This window comes from Platichthys flesus, chromosome 11 (assembly GCF_949316205.1).
Source record: "Platichthys flesus chromosome 11, fPlaFle2.1, whole genome shotgun sequence".
NCBI classification, from domain to species: Eukaryota; Metazoa; Chordata; class Actinopteri; order Pleuronectiformes; family Pleuronectidae; genus Platichthys; species Platichthys flesus.
The window spans coordinates 1,164,887-1,188,420 of NC_084955.1; the positions used below are offsets into that span (position 1 = coordinate 1,164,887).

General features: G+C 40.0%; 1 protein-coding gene across 1 annotated transcript in view; it reads right to left on the reverse strand.

The window, feature by feature from the left end:
* The window catches only part of LOC133965264 (intermembrane lipid transfer protein VPS13B-like), a 304,206-nt gene that overhangs the window by 23,138 nt on the left and 257,534 nt on the right, over window positions 1-23,534 (reverse strand). The window contains 5 exon segments of the mRNA XM_062399726.1: window positions 1,511-1,686; window positions 1,922-2,005; window positions 4,075-4,341; window positions 5,692-5,847; window positions 22,059-22,220. Coding sequence (XP_062255710.1) covers window positions 1,511-1,686; window positions 1,922-2,005; window positions 4,075-4,341; window positions 5,692-5,847; window positions 22,059-22,220 — 845 coding nt within the window.

Consider the following 23,534-nt stretch of genomic DNA (forward strand, 5'->3'; position numbering starts at 1 on the left):
ATTGTGTTGGGGGGCCAAGGAAGTGGAGTATGCATATTTGTCTGGTGAGAGACAGTTAAGACGGATCGTGAAAACACTGGGTTTGCAATCCAGAGAGACAAGACACTTAATTGTTTCTGAGCTTGTTTTTTGAGTGCATGACAGGGCCAAATGTATTCCCAGTCACTGTATGGCCACTGTGGTTCCTTTATGGCAGCTAAAATCAAAACAAACTTTGCAACCAGATATCTAAATACACAACAGTTACAGCAAAAAACTATCTCAGGGGGAGTCAATTAGATGTTTATTCTGTTTATTCAGCCGCCACGGGCTGCTACCAAGGGATGATCTTTAAGACGTGGATTTGCATACAGCAATATAAATTACAGATAACAAATAGAGTAGGAGCAACAACAATACAGTATGTACATGTGGTAGTTATTTCCTTTGGCGCCATCTATACTGAAACATAAACACTTGTGTTACTGAAAGACTATTTGGACCATAACTTATGTCAAATAGACTGTATGTACAAGACATGACACACAGAGTATAGTTGTGATGTTATTCAACTATACAACCTACATATGACTTACAGACACATGACATTTATTTTATGGGCAAATTTGGATGCAGCCACACATTTTAAATATCTAGCTTAAAGTGGAGCCCACTATGATGAATTGTATAAAGAGCTGTCTCTAACAAGAGGATATGGATAATATGAGAAAGTGAGAACCCAGACTGACAAACTGGGGCAGAGTAACAGCCGCAGTAGTGATGTATGAAACAGACTCTGCCCATGATGAAGTGTTGACTGTCACACTTATGCTGGCACACAGCTAAGAAAGACAATGACAGACACATAGACACAGACCACACACAAATTCAATGACACATGTGCACATACACTACTCATCCAACCACGCAAACATGTGTGCATACACACATCCTTTCCACACACAAACACACACACACAAACAAAATACGGAGACCACAAATGGCCAAAAAGCTGCGCTCTTTTATGGCCTGTATCTAAATGAGGTGTAATTACAGTCCAGTCTGACATGTTGAAAATTGAGCTGTGTCTCAGGTGCTGCCAAGCTGGCTTCCTGTTCTACTAAAATGTGCCTGGATCCCCCTGGATGATGTCTCCATTTTGCCTCACAGAAACCAGAACATTTCGCGAGAGAATCTTAAGTAGGTGTCTCTCCGTCTTTTGTAAATGGAGACAAATCTATTATGTCAGGGAGTCAGACTCTGTCGTTTGCGCAGTAGTAGCTTGTTGCTTATGGCATAATGTAACACTGGCTTTAAATATGCAAATGGTTCAGTGAATCTGTCCTGCTGATCAGAAAAGAGAGGATTGGATCGAAGATGAAGTTCTGCCTGAGCTGTGTTGACATGGGATGTTTAGAAAGGTAAATTATTGTGAGTCTGGGTCACAACTCTTTGAAATTAAAAATATAACAATGCAATGTACTATAGGGTATTAGTGTATCGAAGCTTAAATAGTTCTGTTTTGTTTTACCTGGCTTGGAAAGTGAGATGGTGGGTGAGGTCAGCCTCAGTGTTTAACAGGGGCTCCTGGTGGCCCTGTCCATGTATCAGCTGGCTCTCTCTCAGTCCCAGACTCCTCTTCTCTATGTTGATAATGACTGGATCCGGCAAGTGGCTCCTCATGACAAAAAGTGGACTGAACACAACCTGAAACATTGCGTTCACACACAGCAATCATCAGTGAGAATTGGTGCAAAAACACATTGAATGTGACAAGATAATGAGCTGAGTGTGATAATAATCTTAGAGGTTCAATCATTTAATTGCCATGATTCCTGATAAAGAATATTTGTATGTTTATATTTTTTGGGCTTATTCATTAATTTAAGCTATTCTAATAAAGTGGACTGGCTTATGTAAGTGTGTGTGTGCAGGTACCCACCACTCTCTGCTGCAAGTGAGAGTCAGGGTCAATGGTGATGAGAGTGCACCACACATAGAGTAGTGATCCACTGGAACAAGGAACCTGAAATGAGATTATTGATCTCAGTAATTATTGATCCAACTGTCCAATTAAATAATTTCAACAAGACATATTTTATGTCTTGTTGAAATGTCATTCTGAATTTAGGAGGGTCGAGTTTTATCAGTGCATCTCCTATCTCACCAACATTTCAAAGGGTTCACAGGAGAAAGACTGATCAGGAATGCTGAGGGGCAACTTGTTTGCGATTAGAATATAAAATATGGATATCAGATCACTTGAATGCATTTGCTGCCTCTCACTCACAGACAGGATATTTATTGCCTCCATCGGTGACAAATTATCATGTTTTGTCCTATAAAACTTTGTTTCTTGGCTTCTGCCAGAAGTTTAAAGTTAAGTCTCCCATAAAGCCTGTAACACAATATAATGGCTAAAGCGACTGACAGATGTTAGTGCTAGATAATGGGCCATTACAGGGAGTTAAATCTAGCAAGATTTAAAGACTGACGATATATCCACCGAAGGCTGAGCACTCTTAATGTGTCACTGGTGTTTGTCTCATTCACTCCTCTGGTCTCAGTAAAGCCGAGTGATGCCAAGGCACATAACAAGCGGCCTAGTTTACTACACACCAGGGACTTCATTTACTGGTTGGGACAGCAGCGGAGAGAAAAAAAGAGGGAATATGATCTTAATTAGAAAACAGCTTTTTAGGTATGGGGGAGTGTCACAGACTACCATATAACCCTGATCCACTCAAAACACTCAGGGTTGGGAGTAAAAAAATTGTGAAATAACAGATAGGAAGGAAGGTGAGATATAAGGGTCGGGGGTTACTTCAGATGGATTACCGATACAGAGAATCAGGATATAGAGGAGAAAGGTGAAGGGGAATCGAAACAGGTGAGAGTTAGAGGGTGGAAAAGGTGCACAAGCTGGATGCCAAAGGATGAAATAAATTAAGAGGATGAGTTAACAATTTCAAGTTCAATGGGTGAGCCAGTGTGAGGGCAAAAGAGTAATAGAAAGGGATAAAATGGGAAGCAGACAGAGATAGAGAGATCTAAGGACTCAGTTACTAGTCCAGGCAGCTCTCTCATTTAGAGCCAAGCTTCCTAATGTGTAATGAATGGCTGATCTGAGGAGAATAAATAACAGCAGAAGTTGGAGAGGAGTCAGAGATGTTCAGACCCACACAGAAGCTGGAGCTGTAAAATGGCTAGCAGTTAACAACATAATAAAGGAAGAGAACAAAGAAAGAGCATGGAGAGAAGGAAGAAAAACAAAAAAGTGCAAAACCAGCAAGGATGGAGGGAAGATGTGATCGTCTGGCGCTAATCCAGCAGTGTGAAAATGCCTTCAAAGCCTCTTGCCGTGCCCACATATCAGCTAGTGTTTGGTTATGGTTAGTGTTGTTATGAGAGAGCATAAACTGTATTTCTTCCTCTCAACATGGTTGGGTTATGTTTTAGGGGCCTTTGTAAGCATATCGGAGGGAAAGATCTCAATTTGTTCTCCAACAGTGAGTAGCAACATGCAGGCTCTGCCACTATGGCCACCCAGGAGCAGAGGATCCGGTCACAGTTGGTGGTCTTGTCACCATTTCCAAACATGTGTGTGAACGTGGATGGAAAGCTGACTGGAAGTGGTCTTGTTTGCAATGTGTACGTCTACCTGTGTTGGTCAAAGTGGTACGTCCAGCCTCCATCTGCACAATTGACTCCAAAACTGTGTAGCCACTACAGACTATACGCATGTGCTTATTGTTAGGAGATCTGATTCTGAGATGAATTTAGAGACATACCATCTGAATGCAAACTCAACAAGCTTAAATCTCTTGTGCTATTAACATCAAAGGCAGATATAAAGTTGCACGTTGTTTTACAGCTTAGAGCTGCAAACAAGTTTTACAAAATAGGACAGACAATGAGGCCTGTAAAAACAAACATATGAATAACAATTAAAATAACAAATGTCACAAATAACTAACCAAGCGTAAAAAGTAGACAGGTCTTTGGGGAAACATCCCTTAACAAGCACCAGCTCAGTCTGGTCATGGAAATTAGTTATAGCACCAAAATGTAGTTACAGTTGGCCATGAAGTGTACCTGTACGACAGAGCTGCTGCTGCCGTGGCTCCTCCTCTCAAGCTGAACATCCTGGGACCAGTCTTCATCCCCTCGAGCCCTCACACACAGCTCTGTCATCTCACTGTCCTCCAGCACATAGGAAGGCAACTTGGCCCCAGCCTCCAGGCAATCACAGTGTTCCCTAACCACTGTCTGACTGTCAGGCCCCACATAGTGTTGCACTACTCGGAGCTCAATGTCCTGAGACAGGTAGCTGCACATTACTTGCCGGCCACAGAATATCACCTGGAGAAAAATTACAAAAGAATTCGTCCTCAGAAGCAGATTTTGTTACACCTTCTATTCAGCATTGTGCATGGCATAATACAGAGAGGGTTCAACTTTAAACATAAACAGAGTTTGATTTTCTCAACTCTACCTTTAGATCCCAAGCAGGTTCTTTTTTGTTTTTGGGGTCATTTTTCACAAGCTAATACTGGTTTAGTCAGTATGAGATGCCGGAAACATATGGACCAAAAACCTGTCGTTTCTGTCAAAGTACTGTAGGTACAATAAAATTTCCTCTAAATTCAGAAAGGTTTGTCCTGCCATAGCTATTGCTGTTACAAACGGTACAGATATCAATTAATCTGACAGCTCCCATGTTGCATAGGTGTAAAATAGAACATTTCTCAGCACTGACTAGTCAATGAATAAGTTAGTACATAAATAAAAAAACAGACAACTAAATCTTTGACTAACAAATTTTTTATTTACTAGGTTATTTTGCCTTGCAAATAATCTAGTATGCTATATCTGTGTGAGTTAAATAAATTGTTTGTATTCAAGTAATTTGAGGGTATCAGAAGAAGCCCTGATTTCTCTGCACTGTGTGTATTCATATTGCAGGGTATTGATACGAGGCGTATTTATTAACAGCTGTCAACATGAGATGTTAATATGATTGAGGGTGACAGGAACCACAGTTGACACTGTTTATATAATAAACTGTCTCCGTTATAATATGATGGTGTCTCTATATCTTTGGGAATACAGCAGCCCTGCCTTTGAAAAGATCCAAACATTATTCACTTCTATTCTTGGCATAAATAGGAGAATACAGCTGGTCAAATTTGGTTAAATTTGGGCTGGTTCATGATTTCCTGTAGTCCATTTCATGAATTGATAAGGGATATTGCTTTTTTAAGTGGTCCTACAGCTCATAGACATGTGTTTCAGTGCATAAAACAGATTACAAAAACTGAAAGAAAAATAAAATACAGTGTTGTTAGCTGGGCAACTACTAAATCACAACACTGGATATTAAAAACGCTCATCCATAAACAAGTGCTGGGAAACTGGCCATATTTCCATAGCAGTAGTCAACAGGCATTACACAGCAAACATGGTGCTTTCCCTCTATGGTAATAAACCATTTACAAGATTTTTTACAGGTTAGCATGTTGGTCCCTCTGTGGTTTACGTGGTCAAATCTTTTTGTAACTGTTTCTCACTTATCTTTATCACTCATCTAAATTAAAGACATTATTTGATGTACCAGATACAAATATATATGTTTATGTGATTATGGTTGCAGGAGGAAGAAACGTGTTTAAAATAAAATAAAGCATGCTTAAAAAACAAAACTAATAGTACCTGTTTCTGGACACCACTGAGCTGCACAACCTTGATGATGAGTGAGGCAATGCGTCCTTTGTACTGAATGGTCCTCAGCAGAGTCCCTACGTTGTCCACGCTGAAGGCCTCTGACCAGCGCCAGTTCCCCCATCCCTCGATACAAATGTGCAGCAGCTGCAGGATAGAGAGACAGAGCAGGACAGTATACTTGTTCTTTAATTATCTCCATGCAAAAGGGAAGTAAACAACAAGAATTTTTGTTTAGAAGATTTTGAAAGGAGGGAGAGGTACAACAAAGTTCCTGTTTACTGGTTCTGAACAGTCCTGCTCCTGCAGGGGGTAGAAATAGAAGGTTGCACACAATAAACTGACTGGTGGAAAACAGCTGATGTGGAAGCTCATTATGGTTGCATCTGTGTGTGAGTTTATACTTGTGCGGTTGGATGTGGAAGGCTCTGCTCTCCACACGTCAAAATAAGAGGGAGATAGTTTGGTACTCAACCTTTTTCAGCTTTAAATCCATCACTTCAGTGTGGAGAACATCCATGTGTGTGGCAGCAATATAGAGAGTCTGTCCTGTATTTTGACATTCAAAACAACTTTACAGTGGTGACAAAAGTGGCATTTTCCACTTCCATGTATAATGGTACACAGCATGCCAGCAGGGCTGAAAAGGGCAGACACATCATTGATAAGATAGATACATCTATATGTGCAGACAGTCTGCAGACTTGTTTTTAAGTTACTTTCTCCATTACACAATACGTAAAATACAATGCACTGAATGATGACATCAAGACATGAAGTGTTTATATCTGAAGCCTTTTCGACAGGCCCCCCCATACCTAATATTACCCACAGCACAAAAGAGAAATGTATAACAACAGCACTTCTGCACCAAAATAACGTAAATAAGAGCACTCCACTTCTCTCCACAGGATGCTGAACTCTACATGACAAGGAAACTAATTTGTCAAACAATGTGAGAGCTGTTATTAGATTATGGTCACAATATGAGCAGAATCATAAATATTTGGAGGGATCTAAAGCCTTCTCTCCCCTAAGGCAGCATGGCTGACCTTCCACCTGGCTGAAATCTCGATGTCAGCCCCACTGCCAACACAACTTCAAACTTTCAACAGTAAAAAGGGGAGGGAAGAAGATGGGAGATTGACAAAGAGGCATCACATGTGAGCTAAAGAGTCTAAAAAGATAAGGGAGACAAGGGGGTCAGGGGAGGGACAGTTTAAGTGACAAAACTGAAACACAGAAGAATTTTCTGAAGATTTACACTTTGACTTGTCTCTTCACTGCACCAAACATTTAGCCAACATCTTTCCTCACTGTTTGAAGGCAGATTTCTTTACAAAAACATTCTTAATCAAAGCATGAGTGACAGAATTTCTCAGATCATGGTGGTTTGAGAAAAACAAATTGTAAAATGGGATATAATTCCATTTTGATCCCAGTCTATCTTTTGAGCTGTTAAGTTTAGGCAATTGGGTCTGGACTTTCTCGGGAGTTTGCAATTCATACAGAAACAGTACAGCAGGAGACTGCTCGGTGCAAACATGCTAACAACAATAGGAAAAGTCTCTGGAGCATTCAGTTAGCCTCAGGGTAGAGCATGCAGGAACCAGGCATGGAAATCACTTGTTTATTTTCACAGCAGATCAACAGCAGCATTGGCCCTCATTGCCAAAAGCTCTCAAATCTATTTGTCTTTTCAAGTTTCATCTTTGTCAGCATGTTATTGCATGGCACCTTTTATAATCCTGAGATATTTGTGTTCGTCTTGTTTTTTTCACAGTTTTGCTTGAATTACATGTTAAAATGTCATGCCCACTAGTTTTTACTAGTATGTTGGCAGAAAAACTCCAGGGATCAACTTACTCGACATTTCACTCCTAACATCATTTTAGGAGAATTTCTGGAGTTCAGTGCATAATCTAAAAGCAGTGTAAGTGACCTTGTACTAGATGAGTTGTTATAGCTCTTATATTAGCCTCGGTCTTTAAGAGTTTAGGTGGGACTGGATTTGTGTTAATTATGCTCCTATGGCAGAGACCATTGCTGGGCCTCAGCACCATCTGTGAGGACCAATCTGTTATTTCAACACTCTCTCCTTTAATCCCTTTTTTCCTATCTACTTATCATACCTGTGGCTAAATGCGCTTGTTTGAAATCATCACTGTTCTGACTCAGGCGGTGAAAGAAAAGAAAGAAACAGCAGTGACACAGATGAACTGGATACGTAGGATGACAAGAATGAAAAATAAGAAGCTGCTTTGCCTCTTTGTGATTTAATGACACTGAGAAATCCCAGTCAGCCAGATGTGGTAGTTTTATACACATGGATTAAAACTGGCCTAAGAGCTTCAACTGAATGTAGAACTCAGGCAATACTGAAGGTGTCGTGGCTTGAGAAGATTAGGCTGCCAAAGTGACAAATCAATACTTAAAATAAGTGGAAGACAAACAGCATCTACTACAACTTTACTTTGATAAGGATGAGGAATTTAATAGTCATCAACATCTTTTAAAACTCTTGTATCTTGACAAATGAACTTTAGAGCATAACCAGCTTTCAGATCGTTAAATCTGGCTGCTTTTTTAATCAAAAATTTTTTTAACTGGAAATGATTTCAGTATTTTTGTCGAAAACCAACTTCGAGCCGATGTTGGGTATTTGGTGTAAAAGAAATATAAAAATGAAATCTTTGTCTGTTTTTTTTTCCCTTTATGCCACTGTGAGAGACATGCAGAGGTGGCAATGGTACTCACATACTTAAGTAGAAGTACAAATACTTGTGTTAAAAAAGGGTTAAAAGTAGAAGTACTGATTCAACTCCTTTACTCAAGTAAAAGTAAGAAAGTATAGGTTCTGAAAAGGACAAAAGTAAATAGTACAAATTATTTTTTAACTTCAATGATACATAATGCCTCTTTTGATAACTTTTAAAAATTCTAGGCACACAATCCTCTTTTGTTAACCACCTGCACAGTGCTGGTACAGAGCAGAAAAAAACACTGGACACTGTCTAGTTTTGCTGCAAGCCAAATTTCAGACAGACAAATGCAGACTAAACTGAACCGAGCTCCTGCATGAAAACCTGGATCATTTTTTACAGGGAATAAATGAATGGGGAATGTGCTCGCATTGACTAAGTCTCTGCCCTTTGTACACAATGCCCCTCGCTACTACCCATTGGGTGGTTTTGTGAGGTCCTCGGATCAGCCCCGCTGGAGTCGGTAACGGCCCTGGTGGAGAGCCAGGCGTAGCACGGAGAAGATTATCAAAACGGAAGCATTATTACAAATTATTTTCCTGTAATTTGACCAATGGTATTAATACAACAATAAATAGCTTTTGTCAAACATATTTTCCACTCATTATCATAACTAATCTAAAATCGTTCATCCAATTCTTTAGATATTAACTGAAATCAAGTCACTAATATACTTTTTGGTTTGACAGTATATCGTGTCATCATTAAGGTTTACTAAGACACATTTGTCCAAATACATTAATATAACTAAGCTACAGATGATTCAGAATGGTCTGGTATATTTGTGCAAGCATAGCTATTAAATATAAAAATAGGAAACAATATGAAATATAAAAGAACTATAAAAACGAGAAAAATTATTGTGTAACTGGTTTAAAACACCAGCAAGGGATTTTGCTATATAAAGGGTATATATTTACAAACTGAATGTACAATACAAATAGTTTTTCATCCCATTTCAGTTGAGATGAATCATCTGAATGAAACAGGACAATCTATTCCTGCTTGAACTAAATAACTTCCATTCCTCTTTGTTCTAATGTCCATTGTCAGGGCAACAGGGGTTACTTGCCTTGTAGTGGTCAGACCATAATGAAGGCTGTAGTTTGATATGGTTTGTATATTACCATGATATCATAGGTTTATTGGCTTTGCCGCAGTCTAAGCTGATTATATACCTACAGAACCTACAGGTGCTTAATGTTGAACACATAATGACACTTTGACATATATTTTCAAATCAAAGACCCTGTTGATACTGCCTATCCTAGACATAACAAGGAACACCTGTGTATTAAACCAAAATATCAGAGGGTCAGAATGACGTCGTTCAAATCCACACGATCCTGTTGGGACCATGTATGGCCTTATCGCAAGATCAGGACCACATGAACTTTCTAAAACCCCACAACCCAGATTTGCCCGTTGCTATAGTAATGCAATACAAAACCCAAATATTGGACTGACACACTCAGAATTAGTGTTAACTTCATTTGAAATACCATCCTTACTCTCCTGACAAGCTGTGGGTAGAGATATGTCCTGTCTATTGCCTGTTCAATTGCTTAATCCGGTCCCAGGAGAAAATGATTACCAACTACATTTTTGTAAAGTCGTTAAGGTATTTGTCAGTCAGAACCAAAGCTTTGTTAACAGAGTCAATGCCTCATTCAATTTTTGACACGACAACTCTGATGTTAGCACAAGGCACAAGCATAGATGGACTGAAGATAGAAACTCACTTACATGATTGTACACTCACACACACCACATGTCCTCCAAGCCCTGCCCGCCCCCAGACAGAACGAGTCACTTTAGCCAATATCCATCTTCTGTCCTCACACAGGAATGTGCCTGGGCACAAATAACCAAAAAATCTATGTCTGTCTACAGTGGAGATGTAATCAGAATTCCTGGATGCTGGACAGTCAAGCTGACATAGCCACAGTGGTTGCTGGTCGTCTAGCCATTACTACCACTCCTTCATTCCATCTAACTCAGAATATAATACAGGGGACATTGGGTAATGAAGTAGAGGTATAAACAACATTGGTAGCTTTACACAAACGTTTCCATAACAGGCACAAAGAGACTGTGGCTAGTCTTTGAGGACTGATTTCGTCTGAATACTAAAATAAATGCTTGCAAGTCTTACTCAATGTCATGTATCAGACATTTTTAAATAATCCGTTCTGCTCATATTATTTAATTCTATCTGGGTTTAGAATGACAATAGAGGGATGTGAAAACAGAGGCCTGACTTGTCCGCTGAAATATCTTAGGTAGCAGGGAGCTAGCTAGACACCAGAAAAATGAGACACAATTTTACCCTAAGACGCAGAGCAAAAATATAGATTTGGACTTTGTCCTTCAGAAATGATGGGTATAAGAAAGAAATTAAAGAAGGAGGCAAAGTTGGACTTCAGAGTACATAAATTAGTTTTAGATAGAACATAGAGACACAAAAGCATCATTGCAAGGCCAGTGAGAGCTAATTCATTTAACACGAAAGAATTATGGTGGTTTTAACAGCTGTCTGCAAGGCTTCTCTCCTTCTTGGCTCCCTCTGCCTGACAAAAGAAGCAGGTCAGTGCTACTTCAAAGTCCAGATTTCCAAGTCTAAGAAGCGGTTTTAGAGCTGGAAAAAGGTACTGAGGGAAGGCATTTTGTGGATCCGTGGTTGACAGAGGAGATGTTAAGAGGTTTATGCTTGACTAACATTGTTCCATAGTTCTCGCTCTGTTTTTTTCTACCAAGGCATCTTAGACATTTTAGAGCCTCAATAGTTGCAGGAGATGCAGATGTGGCAAGTGTTTGTACCAAATGAAGGGAGCTAACAAAAGGAATACTGTCTGAGTGGAGAGAGGTTTGAAAACCACACAGTGGGGAGATGAAGGGGTCAGTAGTCTAGGAACCCTGGAAGGACAGAGACCTAATTTCAGTTTGAGAGCACAAAAAAGCTTGCCCGAGTCTTCTGTGGCAAAATAACAGGGACATGATTGAAAGACATACACAGTTTACTTCTCACACGAAACACATACAGTTAACAAACAGCATAATTTCACCCACAGCATCTTTAAACTAATTTCTACCCAAACATCCTTTCTACCTGCCTATTTCTGTTCTTGCTCACATGACACTAGCTTAACCCAACTTTCAATCAGTCATATGGTGCATTGTAAAGACATTTCTTCACACAAACACAATTTGTATAGCCCATATTCACAAATCACAATTTGTCTCTTAGGGCTTCAAAATAGGGCCAAAAGTGTATGTTCTTGATCACAGGCAAAGGCAACTAAACAAAGGAAGACCTCAGCCACCCATGCAATGACCACGACTCTCAAATACCATTGGCTCTATACGGTGATTGCAGTTTAACAACATGAATGCAATTGATGCCTCCACAACTTTGACAATGCAACGCATACTAGCTAGACTGTGTAAAATGTTTTTTTTTTCTTTCTCTGTACCAGCACTGTGCAGGTTAACAAAAGAGGAAAACTATCCTATTTGTGTGCCTAAAATTTTTTAAAGTTATCAAAAGAAGCATTATATATCATACTGCTTGTGATATAGTGCCAGTAAAGCTTGTGCATTTGTGCCTCTATCTAACTTGGCCAGGTTGATCGCTGGTAAACTGGATGGATACATATTTTTGGTTCTCAAACATTTGTAGGATATAGTTATGTCCAATACAAGCCGTATTAGTTTTGAAGTTAATTCTTCTGAAAGGCCAGCCTGGGTCTTAAGGCGTCATGTGACCTGTTTCATGTGGCCACTCTGCCAAAACTGCATTCCAGCGCAGTGCCCTAGGATAGGTCAAATAGCACCAAGGTGCTGTCCATGGTGCTGAACCCTGTCCACATTGCTTGCTGATTTTACACCAAACTTATATACACTTATTCTATAGCGTTCTGTCCCACAACTGTACTTGGCTTCCAAACAGCTCATCAAAATGAGAAAGGTTATCCAAGTATCACATTTTCATTCGTGAGTATCCAAAACACTCTCGTTTGTGAAATACATTGGAAACACGAGGCAGAACCAAATCCTTACAGGTCCTTAAAATCTAGAGGGAAGCATGGGTAGTTGTGGGTTTTGGGTTGTTACTTGCCCATAGTGGAAAAGACCCAAATTTGGTTCGGACTCACAGTCAAGGCAACAGGGAATGATATCCAAAAGAAACCCTCCACCTCGATAATATGGTTTGTCCAGTGACTATACAGGGCTTTCTGTGTTGAACAAATCAAATAATGATTAGCTTGAAAGATAAACTTGAGTTTTGAAAAGGTCAAAAATGTCACGTTGATCATTATGTCCAAACAAAAGACATGGAAAAAAAGGATGTACTTCATTATTGATCTGACAACACAGTACAACATGGGTGCTTCAATTAGTTAAAACTGGTATCTTGATTTAATATTAAAATCTGCTGTCTTAACACAAAGAGTGTTGTACAAACATACCTAAACTTTTGCCCTGCAGACACCAACCAGAAACAGTTCTGTTGGCCAAACTGGGTTTTAAACCACTCTTTAATTTTTTTAACCGCTAACAAACAGCATGTTTAAAAATATTTACAAAGAAAAACAATGAAATTTTAATGGCTTAACGCTTGTCAAGATTTAAATGAAATGAATCACTATAATTCAGAGGAAGATCTTCCTCTGGGAGGAAAAACTACTAAGGCAGTGGAAAAGTTCTCTCTCTCTCTATCTCTATTTATATATATAAATGTACAAATGACAGACCAATGGCTCATCATTAGATATACAACACTGAATTAAAACAAAATCTCATGGCATGTCAGTGAGAGTGAAAACAAAGAAGATGAGCAAGAATGACTGTCCTTCCTGTTGGGATTTTAACAAAACAAATGTCAGAGGTGGACACTTGTGGTGTAGAGCTGCGGAATGTAGTATATTGTTTTAAAAAGGTTGGATAAGGACCAAATGGGGGGTTGCAACATTATGAGAATGGGTGTAATGGAAAATTATAATGACCAGTGTCGTTTTATGAAGCACCTCTTTGTATTAGTTCTGGCATGTCTTTTTTTTTTTCATATTGTCTTGTGAAACGCCTCTTTGTATAAGTTCTGGCTTTTGTGAACCTGCGGCCAGTTGTTCCATCCTGAGCACCCGTGCTTGTTGTGTAAATTCTGCAGAGCTTAGACTCAATGGCAACTCCAGTCTGAGAATTTCATTATTTCAAGTCTCAAGATGAATTTCCATCACATGGGTTCCGAGAATATTCAAGAGTCACCGATTTCAGAAATGACTGGCACATTTTTATAATGTTGTTGAAACATTTACTTTTGTATGAAAAACAAACTGTGACAAACAAGGCTAAGAACTTGGGACATACCCTATTAATTACCAATCAAGCTTTATTTCAAAGCACAGAAAAAAAGTATTTCGGATATTTATTAAGAAGAAATACTAACTAAAGGGAAGTCTAATTTCTTGAAGAGTTGGAGGAATGGCGTACAGGAAATTAGAGAAACAGACTGGCTGATGAGGCATCTGAGCCCTTTGACTGAGATAGTTGATATAGTTTACGAAATGTTTAGCCTTATTCCATAGGGACGATCAAAGAAACTTTAGCGTTAAACTATTAGAAGTGCGGCCTAGGAAGCTGATTTCAATATTGCACAAACATGAAATTACCAATGACTATACCATATATAAAGAAATGTTAAATGATAGGACTGTTGAACCACCTTCTAAAGATGTCAGATCAAATAAATAGGATCAATCCTTTTTGAGGAAATCTCATTGTTCTCAATGGTCAAAATAACTTTTGTCATTCTTTGAAGAAGCCAAGACACTGTATACAAATAACACAGGGATACTTTTCACATGTGGATTTGTGCAGTTTCTGGTTATCTGCTGATGCATAATCTAGTCAGTATCATGGTTTACTGTAAAAATGTCATTATAGGTTTTGACCAGTACCTGGTCTTCAGCCCAAATAATTTATTTTTGGTCTCATCAGAGCAGAGGATATTCTTCTACATGCTCTAGAAAACCTTTATATGCCATTTGGCAACTCTGAGCAAGTTTCCATTTGTATTTTAGAGATAAGGCTGTAACAAGAGCGAAACGTAACCAAACCTGCTGCCACTGCTGCAGGGGCAACCTGTTGATCTCTCATTAATTCAAATGTAACACACGATCAACATAATAACACTTCTACTGAAAGTTAAGGTGGGCTGTTTTACAGATTACACTTATGCATAATGGTCCAGTCATGATTGAGCTGTTGGTAACACTTTGGTTTGGTTAGTTAATTTCACATTTATGGGAGCAACTTGTTTCTATCGCATGGGGTTGGCCACTGAGGTTGATATTTTAAGATATTTAATAGGAAAACAGAGTGTATCACCTGAGTTTTAAGGGAGAAGTATAAAGTGATTTCGAAAAACTTAAGGTTATTGGGTGTTTTTTTTTCTCTATATGTCTCAAAAGCAAGTAGGTGCATTGAATAAGCATTAGCACTCTGGCTTCTTCAGCTTTATAGGTTAAATGTTCCCATCAGTGATTTCTGAGTTATCATCTAGATCAGTCATGGGCAAAGAACGGCCATGGTTTTTTTTTAAACTAACGATTGGTAGCACCTAAATGGCACTTACTTATAGCACTTTGTAGTTTTACTTTATTTTTGAGGAAATTGTACTTTCTTGCTTCTTGTTGTTCTGGGTTTGTACCCTCGGTGTTGAATTAACTTATTGTAAGTCGCTTTGGATAAAAGCATCAGCTAAATAAAATTTGACCGGGAGTGTTGTGTATAGGGCTCAGAAGGGCACATGATCTCCCTTCACTTTTTCGCTTTGCCCTGTGAGCCCTTCTGTAAAATGACCTTCAAGGAAACCAAAAGTGGACAATGAGTGCCGAGAGTTAACACGGAGTGGACAACAAAAAACTTTTTCACTGAAGTCCATTCGAATGGCTGTATGCCTGATATGCCGAGAAACTGTCGCAGTTTTCAAGGAGTACAACATCAGCCGTCACTTTGCTACGAAGCATAGCAAGCAGTCAACGCAAGAACGGGTGGCTACGGCTCAGAGATTGGCTGCTAATTTACAGACTCAAGAGAAAAAAATTCACAGACAAACTGCGATTCAAGAGTCAACTTCAAAGGCAAGTTTTTTATGACATTCGAAATAGCAAAGGCTAACAAGCCTTTCTCTGAAGGTCTTTTCTCCATCCATCTGGTCTGGTCCTGGCCCTGCCCCTCTGAACCCATGGTGGCCCGCGAGTCAAAACGTTTGCCCACCCGTGATCTAGATAATAAAGAATGTGAGTCTCACCAGTGAGTAAGAGGATGAGAATATGAAGATATTGTGGATCATGAGCAATTTTATATAAGGTTGTTATTCCTGGACCTGGAATGTGAATTGTGCATAGCCAAATAAAGCTGCAAACCATGTTTTTTGAGTTATCTTGCCAAGGAAACTGAGACAATTATGATCCCCTCTCTAAGGACTGACTTAGCTTCTGATACATTGACTCACACACAATTCGTTTTTTGTTGCCATATACACAAAATGTTAAAATAACCAGAACATAATGCAACTTAATTTTGAATCATTCAGCCGATTTATCTATCATTTTTTTTGACGGAGGATTTGCCTTAATAATCATGGTGATTCATGGTTGTTTCAGTGCGTAGATAAGGTGTGACGACACAGGATGAATGACTGTACTGTCACACTCTGATGAGCTATTAATAATGACTCAGTGGGCCATTTACATTCATCAGTAGTTCATGTTCCTCAACATGAATGTGAGCTCACATAATCCCCAGTCTGACCCATCTGCATGCCAAAGTGTTCTTGGGCAAGATGCTGAACCCCGAATGCCCCCCCCATAGAACAACAAAGTGCTGCGAATAGATGCACTGTATGAATGTGTGTGTGAATGGGTGAATGTAAAACTGTACTGTAAAGCGCTTTTAGTGGTCATCGAGACTAGAAAAGCACTATATAAATATAAAAAACATTTACCATTTAACCTTTACCTGATAATACTCCAACAACTTTCTTCCTTTTTGTAACCTAAGGTAATACCTTTCAGTACATGTCTGCCTTCTAGACCTAGTCCAGCTCAGAGGATAAACAACAGGAAAGACAGAAGTCCCTTTTCACTGGCTTCATATTCTCCCTCTGATCAGTCAGTATGTGAGTTAACCTGACTGAAAGTAATATCCCCCCAGAGGGTCAGCCTAAGGTAGTGCAGTTAAAGTTAAACAATCATGGATCAGCCCAAACCAGCCACTTCACTTGAGGGCAGTCTTTATTAAACAATGGGTCAGGATAGAGAAATATGAAATCCTACTTGAAGAAAGAGCTATAGATTTTAAGAACTAAGTGCTGTGATAGTTGAGAAGCTGTAATAGTTGAACCGTGTTGAAGGTCCTATTAGATGGATATAGCAAAGCACCTATGGCAAGTAGGCACCGGAAGATAAAAATAATATGCTGTGTTGCTCACACATTAACTTACATATATAAATAAGATCAGCCAGTACATTGATCTAAAAGTGTTCTCTCACTCTCCTCTCTCATATGCTCCATACACTACCAAATACCTCCCTGTCATACGTGCTTCCAACAACTCGCCCAATCTTACCACAAACTAATAGTCCTGGGCTGCTATCTACAGCACATTACCCCTGGAAACCACCCACGCAAACACCAACATAACACTGACACACAGATACTAATGGCCCAATACCACACACAAACAAACCCAGCCACCCCCCCCACCCACGCATGCACGCACACGCACACACACACACACACACGTAGAGACACACGTAGAGACACACATCCAGGAAGACAGAGGGAGGGCTCTACTGAAGATGCCTGCTGCCTGAGTAAATTATAATTCATTCAAATTTTGCATATTCCTTGTAGGCACTTAAAATGTTCTTCCCAAATCCAGGGGGCTTTTTAAACTCCTCTCCCTGCTAACCACACTAACCACAGGGATTTCCATCAGCCAGGCTGCATCCTATACGGAGCAGCCAGATATTTCAACAATCCACGCCACACACCAGAGCCCTGAAAAAGAGCAGGGTGAGGACAGCGTGTGTTTATGTTTTAGAGATGGTCATGAACTGTAACTATAACCTAGAGAGAGTGTAGTCATAGACATGATCATCCTGATATATTAAAAAACGGATAAAAAAAAAATAATAATAGAAGATTTTGATGAAGATGTTTTGATAAACTTCTTCACCTTGGCTGGTAAACGCTGGGGTGTGAAGGCATGCTGTGCTCAAAAGAGAAAAATGAGAGTGAGAGGCCTGACAGATTCCAGGCCCAGGGAAACATTTTATCATGTGTGTATATGTCGGTCTGGGTTCCCACTTATGGTAAGATGACAGTGGGCTCTAATGACAGGCAAAGGGAGATTAAGGGGGGATTAAAGGATTTACTGTATGACAATAAAGCATGATTGTCAAATCTACCCATCTATACTCCCTTTATGGACTGTTTGTGCATCATGAACAGAAAGAAATGGAAAGTGTGGGAGGAACAGAAAGACAGCAGCAGACACATTTTTGGCCGAAGAGTCTACTAAGCCCAGTGTTAAAGGGATAATTCACCGAAAAATTTAATTCCCTCATCATTTACTCACCACTATGCTGATGGGGGTTGGAAAACTGTTTGAGACCACAGAACACTTCTTGAGTCTCAAGGGTAAACAGTGGTAAACAGCCGAATCTAATACAATTGAGGTATTTGGGACCCCTACTTCAGACTTCTTGTGGCTACATCTGCTAGCATCGCCACTTCCTAAATACAAGATATAAGGCTGTTTTCTGTTGTTTTATTACGTCTGAAGAAGGGGTCACCTTGACTGAATCCCTGTTTACCCCTGAGCCTCCTAGAGTGTCTTGTGGACTCAAACACTTCAACCTCCTCCATTGGCATATTGGTGAGTAGATAATGAGTGAATTTAAATTTTTCAGTGAACTATCACTTTAAGAGCATGATATTACAGGTACAGTATCTACCCTGACAACTTTGTGGGACTGGCTTGCATTTCCCTGTGCATTATTTCCTTATCTCTACTCCTTCTTACAACTGCAAATTAGTACCTGTGGCTGTGTATGTGTGTTCCCAGAGGACAGGCCAAGTGGGACATTCACATCTCACCAGAGCCATGAGAACAGGATAATGGCTTGGCCTCTTGACAGGCCCCAGGCCTCGAGAGATTGGCCATTTATAGCATAGGTGGGGAGTGTGTTCTTCAGTATTCATTTGTATTTATTTGTTTGTGTGTGTGAGAGAGAAAGATAGAGATTAATACTAACAAGAGCGATGGTACTCATGGTGGTTTTGCATTTAAGAGGGCTACTGTGATAGGATTAAGGGAGCGTAACTGTGAGGAGGGTAAAAGGTACACAAACTCAACTGTATAAATCCAGAGAAGGAACTGGGGTGGCTAAAACTTAAATTGGGTGTAATGGAGATTAGGATGACAAAGTCACCTTCTAGCCAGAGTCCAAGACAGAACAAGATACGCAGGTGGAGGCCAGTGTCAGGACAAGCCAGACAAGGAATAATGAGCTCAGTCAGAATTTTCGTGAACACAGGAGGGGATTGAGTAAGAGATCATGACAGTGCTGGGAAGTTGCGTGCTGTTGTTGGAGAGTCATAAATGCAAGGCACAAGTGTCCAAGTGAGACCCCAAAACTGTGTGGAGGCCAGAGATTGTCCATGTCTACTGATCTCATCAAACTAATGCTGGTAAGGCATCAGGAATTAAGAGAGACCTGCACTGAGCCAAGGTCAAGGGATTGTTACACAATTCTGTTTTCTTTGTCTTGGGGCAGGGGTGGGGATCTTTTTTCTAACAAGGGCCATTTCAATATGTATACTATCCTTTGAGGGCTATACCAGATTACTCATCACATGTCACACTAAACTCTGTAATGCGATGCAGGAACTGATGTCTGATGGAAGTGATGATGATGATTGTAGTGGCAGCTGGTTTTGCAACTTTTGTCCCAAAAAAGGGATGGTCACTTAAGGGCCAACATAGAGTTTATTAAATTCAAGCAGAAGGAGGTTGTTACTGTAGCTTTGAGCATTCTTGCTGGTTCCAAATTAAACAGCTAAGTTTATTCTGTTTAGTTGTTCTGAATCCTCTTGATAAATGTGTAAAGGAGTTTTGCAACATCACCAGCATATTCAGATGTTGTAGCAGTCTTTTGTTTTGCAGAGTAGAAAAATGCACAGATTTTGTACAAAATACACAATTTTGTTTGTCCGATGCTGCAGCTGCTCAGTAGCAACAAGGTTCCTTCACAAAATCTGCTTCTAAATGAGGTTTCATCTTCTTAGCTATCAGCTTGCGGACTGTAAAACTAACCTGTATAACATTGTCTCTGTCTGAATGTGGTCTTGTGAAACTATGCTTTAGATAGTCAAGTTAATTCAAATGCAATTCTTCTTGTATCTCATCCAGTTTGGCGCCTGTTTACAGCTGGAACAAAACCTGAAATTGGTTGTTTGTGCATGTGTGTCTCTGCACCTAGGCAAAATCTTTTTGTTGGATGCTTTCTTTTGGAAAACGCACAATTTCACATCTATTCTAGACAGTTGCCACAATGCTTGTCAGTAATGACACTAGAGAATTACATGTGTCTTTCATTAAACCTTACTGTGACCTGCAAGAAAGGATCACCCTGAATGACATATTGGTCTATTCTATATTATGTTCTTTTATCACAGAAAAATCAATTGCTGTCAAAAGGCAAATATACAATAAGAATATGCATTAAGTGCAGGGAAGGATGTGAAGTTGGCAATATAATTGACAAATAAGCAAGAGGTCAGGGCTTAAGAAGAAGGTCTTGTAGTTGAAGTAGGGAACGGGCTTTGAGATTCGAATAGGAAAGGCTGCCTGAAGAGTGGGAGGGGATGGGGGTAGGGGAATGGGAAATGACGGCCCATGATGATCAGAGTTGTTTTAGACTCTCCGAGCCATCATGGGACATTAGCAAAACAGCACAACCATTTATGACTCTGCCTAGAAACTGATTTGTAATAGCTACAAAAACACACTTGCAGGACCAAGTAACCATTAAAGAAATACAACCCTTTCTCTTATCAGTGTTTATCATTATCATTTTTATAACCCTGAAATGTAATTAGGAGTGTGTGCTACAATTTGCTGAGGCAGACACATTGGCAGGGATTTTATCATCAAGTTTTTGGCAAAGTTGCACTTTTTCTTATTCATATTGTTTCACAAATAATGGTCTTCTTGAGAACACATATTTCATATACCACAAACACATAATGCAATAATATATGACAGAACCATCTTGAAATCACATTCCTATCTATGATGATATTTGGCCTGTTCGGACAATCATTTTTCCAAAACATTCCCAAAAATACAGAGGTCATTTTGACTCACTGCTCAAATGAGATGTGGTACTTGCTATGTCGATATGCCAAACTTGGAGCGTGTGAGTGTGTGTGTGCATGTAAGCGAGAGTGAGGTAAGAGCACAGATTAACCACGGTCGATGATTAATACAACTTGACTTACTGACTTACTGTGAGCAATTATGGCCATGTCTTTTCTCAAGCTTGACTATCTCACTCTTCACAGAACACATGGGGGTCCTGAAACATGTGCGCACCAAACACAAATCACCAGCCCACCCTCCATTCAACCTCAAAACCACAAAGGGTTAAATATAATCAATCTTCTTTAACAGTGCTGTCAGGGCACAGTCTGAGAGTTCTAATAGAAGCACAAAGATGGTGACTGAACACTGATGATGGTGTGACTGGTGTGAGCATGTACTGGTGTGAACACTAGAATTTGTAAGCTTAAGTAAATGAGTCCGGATTTGTGTGAGTAAGTCAGTCTCAACAGCGGCTGTGGCTGAGGGGTAGAGTTATCGTCCTCCAACCTGAAGGTCGGCGGTTCGATCCCCAGTCTGACCCATCTACATGCCGAAGTGTCCTTGGGCAAGATGCTGAACCCTGAATGCCCTCCCATAGAATAAGTAAGTGCTGCGAATAGATGCACTGTATGAATGTGTGTGCGAATGGGTGAATGTAAAACTGTACTGTAAAGTGCTTTGAGTGGTCATCAAGACTAGAAAAGCGCTATATAAATACAAAACCATTTACCATTTACATATTGGTAGAGTGCCCATGCAAGCAATGCATGTGTATTCAGACAACATGGTACAGAATGAGTGTGTGTACGTCTAAGTGGGTTCCATATGTGTATATAATTTTAAACTTGTTTAACCATGTTAACACACTACTCTGTAGGCCTATATGTAGGTGTGTATACTGTATGTACATAAAACCCTCACATATATATATATATATATATATATATATATATATGCGTGTGTGTGCTTTATGTACATACAGTATATTTAGGGGCATTCATCTCTTTGTGCTTATACTACAGATGAGTGCATAAAGTTGTGTGTATTTGGGCATGCATAATTGTCTGAATGAAAGCACCAAGAAGATGAATGAGAAATATCAGATATTTCCCCTGCAGTGGGTTATGTAGTCTGTGTGTGTTTTTTTGAGAGTGTACTACCTGAGGGGACTTATGGGATCTCCAGCTGTACTGGTGGCTGTGGAGGTTGGCGAGCAGCACGTTCTCATCTGTGTCCACCTGACCAAAACGCAGTGTTTCATGGGTGTCGTTACAGATCACATAGTGGCTGTAGACCAGATCCTCAGCCTCCGGGTTCCCATTCTGAAGGATAACAGTGGGGTTGAGGGGTTAGGTGGAGGGTACGGGTGGATGAAGAGAAGGACAAAGAAGAACAAGACGTGAGCAAAGCTTGTGACTAAAAAAGTACGTACATACTTCCAGGTGTTTATGTTTGTGCTGGGTGTATAATGAGCAGTATATTTCAAATCTGTGTATGAGCACATATTCAGGTGTCAATAATGTATGTCTTTTTAACATTCAAAATGTTATTGTAGTATTGGTAATGAGGCAGTCAGCCAATAGAGAAATGAGATGAGTGATATCATCTGCTGGAGTAATACAACCTCAGCAGGGGAGGGAATCAAATCACAGAGCAACAGTCATCCAGGCTGGAGCAGCTTACACCGTGCTTCGAGGCCAAAGCAAACTTTTTCACCTCCCTCTTTGAGCATCTATATGTTGGTTATTGAGAATGTTAAGCAGGCTCAGAGATTTCAGGTACTTTTTCCTATCTTTACCTCTGTGCATTGAAAAAAAGTGGGCAACAACGAGTGCACTCCTGTTACTAAGAGTCATCAGTATATTGTGGCCTGTTAAAGGAATACAGTATGGTGGAGTCTGGCCCAACTCCGGGTCAATGAGAAAGCCTCACAGAAAACTCAAGGCATGCAAGTTGTTCAGGGATGCTGTCCATTCACTACACCTTGCATTCAAGAGAGAAGAGCTCATTGGCCTACTATTGAAAACAATGGTTTAACAGGGAGAGGGTGTGTGTCAACTCTCTGACATACAGGATGTCAAATACACAATATAGAAACAGCACATAGTGTGAATGTGAGTTGGATATGAGAGAGTGATGCAAGTGCATGTTAAAGTTTCACTTGGGCTCCTTCCAAATGCTCTAGGGTCCTGATGGGATTGTTCCTGCACACCTCTCCCTGACTCTTGACACACATGACTGAGGTTCAGACAGCTTCTCAATAACCACTCAACTATCCCAACAAAGAGGCATCCCGGTCTGCTGTACACTTTTAAATGGCAGGGGGGTTGATGGTTAAAAGAGGCTGGCAGTAAAATATCATAGTTTGACTGCCAAGCACGTTCAGGGTCCTGGGGTTATTTATGCTATTGAAAACTGATGGGATAGTTTACACCATTAACAATGTGATGATAGATGTATGTGTGAGAGGGAGGTAGAGAGGAAAATATAGATGGGACAGCTGCGATACTGGGTGAAAAAACATTTAAAGTTTTATAGTGGAACACTATCTATGCTCCCTTCTGAATTCAACACTGCGATTTACAAACTTCCTGCTTCCATCTTAAGATGCCATTGCTAAGCCCACTCTTTGATGG